Below are 12861 nucleotides of genomic sequence, written 5' to 3'. Positions count from 1 at the left end.
GAATTCATGGACATTTTTTTTGTTTTTTGTCTCATTCCTAAGACAATAATTTGATGACCGGCAGCGGTTCCGGTAGGAGACACAACGACTCGTTGTGTCTCCTACCGGAACCGCTGCCTACCGGTCCGCTGGTCATCAAATTATTGTCTTAGGAATGAGACAAAAACTAAAAAATATCCATGAATTCAAGTCTCCATGGGGTGACTAATCCATTGAAACAAAGTTTTTTTTGGGTGAAGTGTCCCTTTAGGGCGCGCTCCCACCAAGAGTTGGCTGGCCGCTGTTAAACGCAGGTTGTGCGCGGCCACAGTTTTTTGCAGCCAGCGGATTCTAAAAAACGGGAGTGTCGCGCCTGTCACTCACTTTCAGGACCCTCCCCGTAGCCCGCACTGCCTGCTGCCTGCTGCCTTGAGCACCATGTTGCTTCCTGAGTCTTGAGACAGTCCGCCTTCCACTCACCCGATTGGACAGAGGGAGAAAATCGGCTCCTGCCTCCAGCAGTTTTATGCTTAGTGGCGGAGAGCAGATAAACGCAAGGTCTGCGCGACAAGCGGAAAAATCTGCTCTTGCGTGAATCAACGCATTTGCATTGACAATGCATTGGCAGATTCTGCAAACAGCGGCCAGCCAACTCTTGGTGGGAGCGCGCCCTTAAGCCTGGAAACCAGACGAATCTGCCATTGCAAAAAAAAAAAAAAAGCCCTCGGCAAATTTGGTCTTGCACCGCTAACTTGTGATTGGATTTCACTCCCTCCACAGTAGTGAGGGACTAATCAGTAATCAGGGCCCAGTATGCAAATATGGGGCGGGTTTATCACCAGAGGAATTTTTTTTTAATCTGCCCCTTGGAAATGCAGGTTCCATACAGAGATCCCAGACTAATATCTACACAGTGATATTAGTCTGGCCATGGCAGGCTACTTTTACTTAACTTGAACATTTTCCATTTCTCTTTTTGTTTTACTTGAGTACATTTTTTAATACAGGACTTTTGCTTTTGTAGGCTACTTCTTCCATGACTGCAAACTATGGTTGGTATACTGTGTCGAGCAATGGGCTACATGCCTTCAGGCAACAGCGCCCAGTTCAGGGCGCCAGGCCAGTCCTCCGTATTTCGGGAATGTCATTACATGCGCCAATAAAAAAAAATTAAAAGTTCTTTTACTTTTTCTTTTTTTTTTTTATCGTGATGCATTGTGAGGTTGTAGATTGTGCAATTTTTATAATCAGGTCTAAGTGGTCACTTTTCTGCCACCCTCTAGTTATTTTTTGAATGAAATGATGCGACTATGAGGCGACTATGGCCCTGACAAGTAGCGTTGAGCAGGGCTGGGCTGGGCTTTGTGTTTTTAGGGCCAGGTAACGACGGAGGTCTTTGTGAAACATGCCGGGACTAACAGACTGGAGCAGGGAGAGGTTGAGGATGTCTGGGGAGACATCTGCCAGTTGGTCAGCAGCACTGGGGGATGCCGTCTGGGACAGGTGCCTCGTGTGGATTCATTATTATGAAGGAGCTTCTGGCTCACACACACACACACACACACACACACACACACACACACACACACACACACACACACACACACACACACACACACGACGCACGCTCGTGCTTAGGCACATACTCGCTCAATCACTGGCAGGTGCCGTCCTAAAGCATGCACGCGTGCACATACACACACACACTCACACACACACACAAACAAACACAAACACTGTCTGCTATTGATATTCCTCAAAGCGGTGGCCTTGGATATAAAACCGCTCACAGCCTGCCTTCAGCTCACATGTATAATGGAACTCTCGCTGCTTTCACCTCTATCAACCTTTCACCAAATGCTAGTATTGATATTGTATTTTTTATTTTTGTACAGTATAGTACAGTTATTCTCAAACTTTTTCAATTTCAAGGACTCATCTGAAAAGTATTTTGTGCCAGGCACCCCTCCATACAAGATTAGTTTTGTTTTTTGTTTCAACAATATTCAAGCATTTCTTTTTAAATTTTTCAAAAATACCAGATCTACTTTGCTTCGCATTGTGAGCTTGTATATAGGGTTAAAATGGTTGCATGGGGACCCCTTGGAACACCCTCAAAGACCCCTGGGGGTCCCCGGACCCCACTTTCTCACATACTGTAAGTGCATGCACATGCATACAAACATACCTACATTATTATTCACTGCACATTTTTAATAATGATGTTCTTATTAACAGAGTAATAGGAATAGTAATAGGATTAGTGGAATAGTGAAACATCAAGTGCTTGAAAATGGATCTGCTGTTTTTCTGAGCATGAAAACGATTTACATTTATGATACCTCCCGATGCAATATATGGATAATGCAGCCCACATCATTAATGATTTTTTTCAACCTCATTGCTGAGGCTCTCAGCAATTCCATCTACCATGTTGAACGTGAGTGTCGTGTTGAATTCGGATGGATTTGGATTGCGAGTAGTGTGCATGTGTTGCAAGCATACCCACTGTACACAGGCGCAGGTCTTAATATGAATAATGCGCTCTAAATATAAGAAAATGTTTGCACAGTCACAAAGGACTTGCTCAGGGCTGGTCTAAGGCGCGATGATAAGGAGCAATGGGCAAACACCACTCAACATTTTAAGACCAACACACCAATGGGAGCATAGCACCTAAATCATACATGGGCCCTGGGCGTGAAAATGACAACTTCTCCGTTGTGTAAACTAGTAGTGACTATTGCCCTATTGCCCTATTGCCCTATTTGCGCAGGGTGCAAGATAGGGCCCCATATAGCCCCATATAGCCCCCATATAGCAACACAGCAAAACACCCATCTCCATGCCTGAAGCAAGAACACCCTCTTCTTGCCACAGACTGTGATAAATGTAAAGCACATACAAATGCAGCCAGTTATATAATAAATGGCCCCTCACTGAGATTATTAGAGAAAAACTGATTTACGCTGGGTGTCAGCAAGATTCCTCACAGCCCAGTCTCTCTCTGCAGAAAGAAAAAACAGAAAAAAAAACAGCAACTATCTGCACCATCAATGAGCTATACTTCTGATACACAGTGGATTCTTAAGCTAGAAAAGGCTGCGGTTGCTTCCAGAAACTCATCTCTTTAGAAGACTGACGACCGAGTAACAGTAAGCACTTTCAGAAACCCGATTTATAAGCTGCCGTGTGTCAGTGTCGCAGGCCGAAAATAGCCAATCTACAAGCTCTAGTTGTAGAGCTTGTAGATCGGAGCCGGCGCTGTGACACAGCCGCAGTGGTGTAAAGTAACTAAGTACATGTACTCAAGTACTGTACTTAAGTACAATTTTGAGGTATTTTTACTTTCTTCAGTATTTACAATTTTCAATAGGCTAATTGCACGCGCACACACACACACACACACACACACACACACACACACACACACACACACACACACACACACACACACACACACACACACACACACACACACACACACACACACACACACACACAGACAGACAGATACACTCATTTTCTTTATTGGTAGCCACCCTGTAAATGACATGTAAAGGTTTGTCTTGTATACTTTTACTCAAGTACATTTTGAATACAGGACTTCTTACTTTTAACATATCAAAGCGAGAGGCTTTCACATTCGCTGCATAGCCACGTGTTTCCTGTTCTTAAACTCTGAAGCATTCCCATGTCAGTAGTACACAGATTTGTGGGGGAGAATATCAATGAGATGTGGCGGGGCATTCAAGACGTGACGGAAAAGGGGTCACTGCATAATGGTGAGAGATATGGATATTCAACATTCTGCCCCTGTCTTTGCACTAATCCATTCGTAATGCTGCAAGCCACAGAAGTGAAAAGTTCAGCACGGCCCTGAGCTCGCTTTTTACTTACACACTGTAACGATCAAAGGAAATTACTAAATGAATGCATCCGCACTGACGATTGCCTGCAGAAAGGCAGGTATTTATTGTTCTGTTTTTGTCTTTGTTTGCAGTTTCTGTGCTGTGCGTGCATGCGCGCCCACGCTTTTTATGTCTGCGTACACACACTATTGCGTGTATGTGTGAGCGTGCATGCATCTGTTGATGCTCAGCCGTATACAAGTGTGCTTTTTGTGTCCTTCTTTAAAACTCCATGTATCTACTGTATGTATTATTAGGTTTGTGGGCTCATGGATCTTTTCTCTTCTTTGGTAAAACACAGTATCCTAACTCCATAAAACAGTACAGTATCCTAACTCAATAAAACAGTGCAGTATCCTCACTCAATAAAACAGTACAATATCCTAACTCAGTAAAACAGTGCAGTATCCTAACTCAATAAAACAGTACAGTATCCTAACTCAGTAAAACAGTACAGTATCCTAACTCAGTAAAACAGTGCAGTATCCTAACTGAATAAAAGAGTACAGTATCCTAACTCAGTAAAACAGTGCAGTATCATAACTCAATAAACCAGTAAATCATCGTAACTCACAATAAAACAGTACAGTACCATAACTCAATAAAACGGTACATCATCGTAACTCAATAAAACAGGACAGTATCGTAACTCAATAAAACAGTACACTATCGTAACTCAGTAAAACTGTAGCCGACAGTATCATAACTCACAGTAACGTATCTCAATAAAACAGTATAACTCTATAAGTACAGTATAGCAATTTGAGTGGAAGCTGAGGGGGTGGAGGAGAAAGTGCTGGAAACAAAACTCAACAGGATTCCTTTGAGCTCAGATTTGAGTCAAATAGATCTTGAGGATGTACCAAATGTACCCATCCATCCATTTGGCATGGTCTTTAGCCCAAAGGCTTAACTATGGTTCCTTTTAAGTCTAGGTCAGCATAATACATCTGTTGTTCCAAATAATGTCCACAAGTAAACAGGGTCAATATATATTTTGTATGTATTTAATTTAATTAGTCTCCAGATGATTGGAGATCTCAACCTACACTGACTGATCTGATATGTCTGGGGAAATCCAAATGTAATAGGGGCTAGAACAGTGGAGAAAAACTCAGCTAACAAACTTACTCCTAGACTGTTTAGGAACCCAATCCTCCTGATACCATCCCAATATGAAGGATTGATTCTGCAATGCAGTTATTTTAAAATCTCTGAATTGTTTCCACCCAGGTTTAGCCACTGCATTTAATGTAGATGTCACCAGATGTATGGGTAGGCGTAGATCTCCGACCGTCTGGCTATGCAAGACAAAAAAAAAAACATTACTTGAAGCAATCATCATCATCATCATCAAAATATAAGCCAGTGGTTTGGTCCCCAAATTATTTTGGGGGGTCCCCAGATAATTAGCTTAATGTGCAACACTGTTGCTCACTCAACAGTAAACAAACTAACATACAGTATAAGTGTATACATCATCAACAAATACCTTAGAAATACCTATGAAAGAGGCAACACATGTGAAAATAGCCGATCTACGAGCTCCCAACGCCTCGTTGTCTACAAAGTAACAAGTAACAAAAATGTTCAAATAATTGTAGTGGAGTAAAAGTACAATATTTTCCTCAGAGATGTAGTGGAGTAAAAGTAAAAGTGTTGAAAATTGGAAATACTCCAGTAAAGTAAAAGTACCTCAAGATTGTCCTTAAGTAACAGTACTTGAGTAAATGTACTTAGTTACTTTACACCACTGGTTTCGCGTGACGTTATAGTGCAGGGCTTTGTGTGATGTTTGCTCTGGGCGTCGCGCGGGCATACGTGCTGGGCTTCTTGTGACCCTCATTAAGATCAATAGTTCTCAAACTTTTTGGCACCAAGGACCCCCAAAATGATATGTATTTGGCCGCGGACCCCCATCTGAAAATGTTTTGTGCCAGGGACCAGCCCAGAAGAGAAGATTTGTGTTAAAGAATTCTAAATGATTCAATTTTTATAAAACACTTTCAAGATTTCTCAACAATGTTCAAAAATAGCAGATGTACAAGCTTACTCGCGACGCGCTACGAGCATGTATATCTGCTAGTTTTGAGAACCACTGTTCTAAATCCTAAGAGTTTTCTGAAAAAGGTATGTTGCTATATAGCTCAAATCTAAAATGGCACAGACAGATGCTTTCCCGGGTTTAATGGGACAATAAACACTTGACAATATCATTATAAAACACACAAGTTACATTACTCTAAAATGCTGTAAAGTACAGTAACTGGAGCAGTTGCAATGAATGACATTACCACCACAGGCTGTATAGCCTGCAGCTCCCTCTCATTCAGCAGGCTTATCTCATGTATCCCCTCTATCATGGTATAGCATAGTGGATAGAGGGTAGGGGGCCTATAGGGGCATTACTTTATGATTTCAAGCTTTTAGATATCATTGCTGTCGAGCAGAAACCTCGTATCTCCATACTTCAACTTTTTTCCTTTTTTTTCTTCTCGTAAATAAATGTCCTACTTTGTCATATTCCAGTGTCACACAAGTAGCAGAAATAGACGATCTACAAGCTCACAACACATTGTGAGCTTGTGAGTGTGTCGCGATCTAACAAAGTCACAACACATTGTGAGCTTGTAGCTTGCTATTTTTTTTTTCTATTTTAGATTTTTGTACGTGTGTTGGTTTTATAAAATATTTAACCAATGAAAAGCAATAACGAGCTCTGGACTAAATATTAACTACACCGGATGAGCCATTGCTACACAGGTTCTTTTTCCCCATTTCCTGAAAAGTAACGGTTTTGGACATACAAGGTCGGGCAGAAACCTCTTATCTCCATATTTTTAACTTTTTGTGTTTTGTCGTAAAGGAACGCCAGAGCTACTTCATCATACTACAGCGACACACAAAAGCATCAAAAGTAGCAGATCTGCAAGCTCGTTTTGAGCTTACAGATCTGCAACTTAAAACAAAACAAAAAAATTACCCCTGAAAAGTAACAGTTTTGGACATAATGAGGTTTCCACCCGACAGAGACCATATCTGGGGTGCACCAGTTGCTGACAACGTATATGGTGTCAGCCACATATCGCAGAGTCCCCCATCAGTTTGATGCAACCCAGAGACCTGTGTTGCACGTCTTATACCTCCTCTCTGCCCCCCAGCTTCCTGCCTCGCTCCACACTTTCCTGTCTAATTAAAGCAAACTTAGCCTAAAACGCTGTACATTTCCAATCGCTATAAGCCTTTGTGCATCGGGATAACTCACACAGAGTGCTAATCTGTTTGTCTGATTTATCTCTGTTTACATGCTGGAAATGAGTGTATAAGCTGTGTGTGTGTGTGTGTGTGTGTGTGTGTGTGTGTGTGTGTGTGTGTGTGTGTGTGTGTGTGTGTGTGTGTGCGTGTGCGTGTGTGTGCGCTCAAGAGAGAGACAGAGAGAGAGCTTGTCGGCTGCAGGCATGCAACAATATTGCATTGTAGTTGAGTGTGTGTGTGCGTGCATGCTTGCCTTTGTTTGTCACTCTATGTGCTTGGGGCTTTGCCGGTGTGTACTGTACATACATGTCTATTAAACCACTTAAGCCCTACTGTATGCTTCGTCGTGCGACAAATCATGGAAATATCCGATCTACAAGCTCGCAACGCATCGCAATAACAGCACGCTATGTGAACATGTGGTTCTGCTAATTTTTGAAAGAATTTGGAAAAGTTTTGCACATGACGGCAACGCCCCGGAATAGAGACTGTATACCAGGTTGAAAAAGTTGTTAAAGCATCCCAACAACATCATGTCAGGATGACAAATGTCCTCTCTATCCGCCACCGTGCACATTTCCTCTGCGTTAAAGCTGGGGTCATGTTTTCTCCCCATAGCCTCTCTGACACCCAGGCGGTCGGGGGTGTCTTGTGCCTTGCACAGACGGCACCCAACCCAAATGGAGTTCTCACTTTCAAGGGGAATGGCTCCATCCATGGCATAATGCACTTTGTCTTGGGAATGACTTTTTTCTCTGGCTTGCCTGGCTCTCTCTCTCTCTCTCTCTCTGGGATGGACATGGCTGGCTGGCTCTGGGGGGAGACAGATGGAGGCTGTGGGGGAGCCTGACACTCGTTGAGAGGCTTGTGATGAGTCAATGACGGGGGCCGGAGACACGCACTCTGTCTAACTGAAGGGTTAGACAGAGAGGACGGACGGTTCGGGGGACGACGGTCCCCGGGCGCGATGGAGGCCTCCGCTCAGCCGAGTAAAAAGACACCACACTGGGTGGGGATTAGCCTTTCATATCCTTGCTGTCGGGGGCAGAAACCTCTTATCTTCATGTTTTTTTTTCGTTTTGTGTTTTTTTCGTGAATTAACGCCCTACTAGCCTGCTGCAACCCTCCTGATTTCGTGTATAAAGGGGCGTGTGTATAGAGCCGGCGAGAGACGGCGCCTGATCCCATTGGTTCACCGATCTGTCCGTCAACCCCCGCCCCGTTAACACAACATTACGAGCGACGCCCACTGCACTCTGGTTGGTTGGGAAATGAAACACTTCCTCATACCCAGTACAGGCTATAGTTGGGCCAGGCTTTTATTTTTTAGCAAAACTAAGCAATAAAAGCCTGGAGATCGAGGCTAACGCCCTACTTGATCATACTACTGTGTCACACAAAAGTGTCAAAAGTTGCTTCGGAACGCGAAGCGACACGTTTCGAGCTTGTCGATCTGCTACTTTTGATACTTTAATTAATCCTGAAAAGTTACAGTTTTGGACTTCCACCCGACAGAGACAATATACCGTATGTGTGCTTATTTTAACATATTGTCACTGTCGGCTGGAAAACCCTGCGTGTCCAAAACGGTTACACTTTTCAGGAATTGGACAGAAAAATAACCTGTGTTTCAATGCAGTTATAATTTAGTTACAAGCTCTTGTTAATACTATCCGTTGCTGTTGGGCAGAAACCTCTTACAGTACCTCCATATTTTAAGTTTTTTGTGTTTCTTCGTAAATGAACGCCTATACTTGATCATACTACAGCATCACACAAAAGTATCAAAAGCAGCCAATCTTATTCTGAAAGCTTGTAGATCTGCTACTTTTGCTACTTTTGAACAGTTTTGGACATACAGTTTGAGGTTTTCACCCTACCGAGATGATTTATGTGTTAAATGTGTATACAACCCACAGACACACTTAACCACTTTGGCATCTCTATTTTGGGCATGGCATTATATAGGGACTTTTTCTTTATTCAAAATGTCTGTAGCAAAAAAACTAATCTTTGAAAATAGCTAATCTACAAGTGAAAAGAAAAGTTGAAATACTATGTAGATACAAGACTTCTGCCTGACAGCGAGGATGTTCAAGTGGCTGTTTGCCGGGTGATCCATTAGTCACTTTGAAAGAAGTTCATCAATTTACCTGTCAGCAATTAAATGCTCTCATTATTTCTCTTTTAATTTCATCTGTCTCTCTCTCTCACGTCTCTCCAGATCACTGATTAAGGCAACTTGACAATGTACATAATATCCAATCTCATATTCACTGTTGACACTGGTGATGGATGCATAATTCATGCATATGTTCTGGTGATTGATTGTACATTTATTCCTATTTATAGAATGCATATGTCATCATCATTTCCTCATTAAGACACAGACACCAGTGCAGATGTCTGTAAGTCTGTTTTATTTTACGTCATTTTTATTTTATCTTTATTCCTAGCTATATTGGTTTTACATATTGATTCTCGCTCTTAAGGGGCCTACGTCCGAACATCCAAACTTTTTTCGGCAAGCCGATCCGTAGAAAGTTGATTGTAATTACAGAACATAGAGATAAACCATAGATAAACCTCCATATCTCCGTGACAAATTCCCCACAGCGCGTATAGGAATGAGATCCCGGTGCTGATCGGAGAGACAAAGACCGACCATCTTATAGATGGCTATAGCCTCCTCTGCAGAGCTGTGCTGTAAAAACATGAAAAAAAAAGTCCAACTCTATGACAATGTAATGAAGAACTTAGTGAGAGAACAATGCTCATCCAGGTGTGACTGAAGAGCGGGGTATGGAGCACACTTGGTTTGGCAGGTAATGTGTGAGAAACAGCTGTCTGCCGGTGTCTGTTCCACGGGCTTTCAGGCGATATATCTATTTTTAGATAGTCTTCGAAAGCAGTTTCATATCCACTGTTGAGTGAAATCAGGGGAAATTGAGAACCTTCGGGACACGTAACGTCTGCATGGCTGCCGTCGTTCTCTATCCTCGTTCTAATCCAGGGGTGTCCGTGTCAATCACTGGCAGATGACGCCGCGGGCTGAACATATATAAGACTAGGAAAAAAAGTGCTGATACACATAATATTACAGTCACTGCCTGCACTTTCGGTTCATTCTCTTGCATCATGTGGCCAGTGGTATTAATGAGTACACGAAGGCCTTTATCAAAACTGTGGGAAAAGACACATTTAGTCATGGACAGATTTCTAGTCTCGTTCCAGGCATAGCTATTTTTTACGGCGTTGAAGCGATATTTTAATTAGGTTTTGTTTAATTACAGTTTGTAACTCAATTGTGTGGGCTGGCATGTTAGGACATTATACGGTCGCACACGTCCACATGAGACCACGCGCAAAACTAATGTAAGCGTGCACAAGCGAGCGTGCATGTGATGGTTGGCAAGTCTGTGGGACACTTGAAAATGTATCTAAACTAGGAAGCCACTGACTGACTCTTAACCTGACATCCCTATTTTGGGCATATCATTATAGGTTATAAAGTTTTTATGTGTATCATTATTTATGTATTTTACTTTCTTTCCCCCAAACATTAATATTAAAGAAGACTTCTAAAATGTTCCCCCCAAACAATCAGGAATAAAATAAAGGAAAATAATAGCAAATCTACGAGCACACAACACATAATATTATGTTGTGTTGTATGCTTGTTGTAGATCTGCTATTTTCTTAATTTCTGAAAATAGGGCTTAAAGGGATATTTCACTTTCAAAACAAAGTTGGGTAATTGTATCATCTACTCAGGCTTTTGGGAGAACACAGGACAGTTTTTAAGTTGCTTGATTCAGTATTTAGATATTTGATATTTGTTTTATCAGACACGCCCCCTTCCTATACAAACCCATTGTAACTCCATTTTAACCATGATAGATTTATCAGAAACACCCGTCCTTGGTTCTGGTGACTGATAGTTTCCTTCTAATACGTGAGAAGACTGTTTTTTTCAATTGTTTTTTTCATTTATTTTTTATATTTCTTTGGGAAAATGAAAAAATGTAATACAATAAAAAAAAATGTTTTAATTTAAATGAATGAAAAAAGTAATCGAAAAAACACAGCCCCCTCACGTATTAGGAGGGCAGGATGAGTCATCAGAACAAAGGACAGGTGTTTTTGATAAATCTAACATACTCCTATAATTCGACAAAGCTCTGTAGTGGTGGTGAGCCCAAAATCTGTTCTGCCCGTGTCTCCTCAGTGGCTGGAGCAGCCATTTGCACACAGCCATTGACCATTACCATGTGCACGGAACAGCAAAGCCCTTTTTTCGATTTTACCAAATGTCAGCTGTTTATTAGCGTTTTTGTGGTCGCTGGCTCCCGGGTTGCCAGATCATGTGTGCATATCCCCCCACGGGTATGGACTAGTGTTAATAATGGAGTTTGAAGTTACAATGGGTTTGTATAGGAAGGGGGCGTGTCTGATAAAATGAATATCTAAATACCGAATCAAGCAACTTAAAAACATTTTTTTTAAAAAGTGAAATATCCCTTTAAGTGGTTAATGACCCCCGCAGCTAGTAACACTTATACAGTACGCCTACATGAATATGCGTACACAGTCACCTAACCAAATGCTGACTGGGGGTGAGAAGCCATCGGTGAGTGTCACTTCTACAACGTGACGATGCTGCAAGTGGAACCATGGTTGCCTAGGGCGATGGAAAAAACAAGAGAGGGAGGCAGCTAGACATCAGGGTCGAGCTGAATAATTTAGCCCCCTGGATCATGGCAGCGTATGCATATTCATCTTTTTTCCACTGGCACATTTATCCGAGGCACACGGCACACACAACCTCCTCCTGCCTGACTGCCATCCTCTCCAGACCCCATAAATATCTGAATCTACTAATGACACCTCTTGAGGAATTAAGAAGGCATCATTAGGCAGCAACCTGAAGGTTGGGGCTGGTGTGGTGTTGCTGCAGGGCTTTGGCTTAACGGCTGAGGAGAGAAAACACACGAGTTGTTGCAACATACGGGAGCAAAGTCACCGCGGAGGAGGAGGAGGAGAAAGAGGAAGAGGAGGAGGTGGAGGAGCAGCCATGTGTCGGAAGAACCGGCTGCTTACCAGTGTCAACATCCAGCATACCCATGGTGGGCAAAGTACACTCAACTCAAGTTTACTTGAGTCAAAGTATACTGTAGATACTCCCGGTCAAATATTGCTAAGCGCTCGGGTGGCACAGTAGTAAAGTGCCTGGCCACCACCGCGGAGGTCGTGGGTTCGAATCCACCGTGGTGCATCAGACTTTGTCGAGCGTCTACACAAACACAATAGGCTCTAATAGCCATGTTGGAAAGAAACTGCATGGGCCTCTTACTTCCTTCACAGGTGTTACCAATGATACTAATGAAGGCTCTGTTCCATTCTGGTCAAACAGAGTCAGGGTGCTGATATTGTGCATGTTGGCTCACTGGAAACACTCTGCAACGCCACTGGGGTCTCAAAGTGTGGTCCAGGGACCCTCATGGTTCCTTGCGGGGGTTCCAAATGGACCCTTACCGGTGTGTAACTCAGATAATGTACAAATGGAACCATTTATTTGTACACTCTCAGAGTTATGGTTTGAGTTAAGGTTTGAGAACCACTGTGCTACAGTAAATGGAACAGAGCCTTCATTAGAGTCATTGGTAACGACTGTGAAGGAAGTGAGGAAGAGGCTCAGTTTCTTTCCAATATGGCT

At 42.6% G+C, this 12861-nt stretch overlaps 1 protein-coding gene across 1 annotated transcript in view; it reads right to left on the bottom strand.

Annotated features, from left to right (window-relative positions):
* Window positions 1-1287: 1287 nt before the first annotated feature.
* LOC308088369 (zinc finger protein RFP-like) overlaps window positions 1288-12861 on the bottom strand; it is a gene marked incomplete at both ends in the record, with an annotated part of 30032 nt that continues 18458 nt past the window's right edge. Inside the window, one exon of the mRNA XM_080432790.1 lies at window positions 1288-1473. Within this exon, the coding sequence (XP_080288916.1) occupies window positions 1288-1473 (186 nt within the window). The remainder of the gene's footprint in view (window positions 1474-12861) is intronic.

Source organism: Gymnoscopelus braueri (assembly GCF_963280865.1).
Source record: "Gymnoscopelus braueri genome assembly, chromosome: 1".
Classification (NCBI taxonomy): Eukaryota; Metazoa; Chordata; class Actinopteri; order Myctophiformes; family Myctophidae; genus Gymnoscopelus; species Gymnoscopelus braueri.
This window is presented reverse-complemented; position numbering and strand designations above follow the sequence as displayed.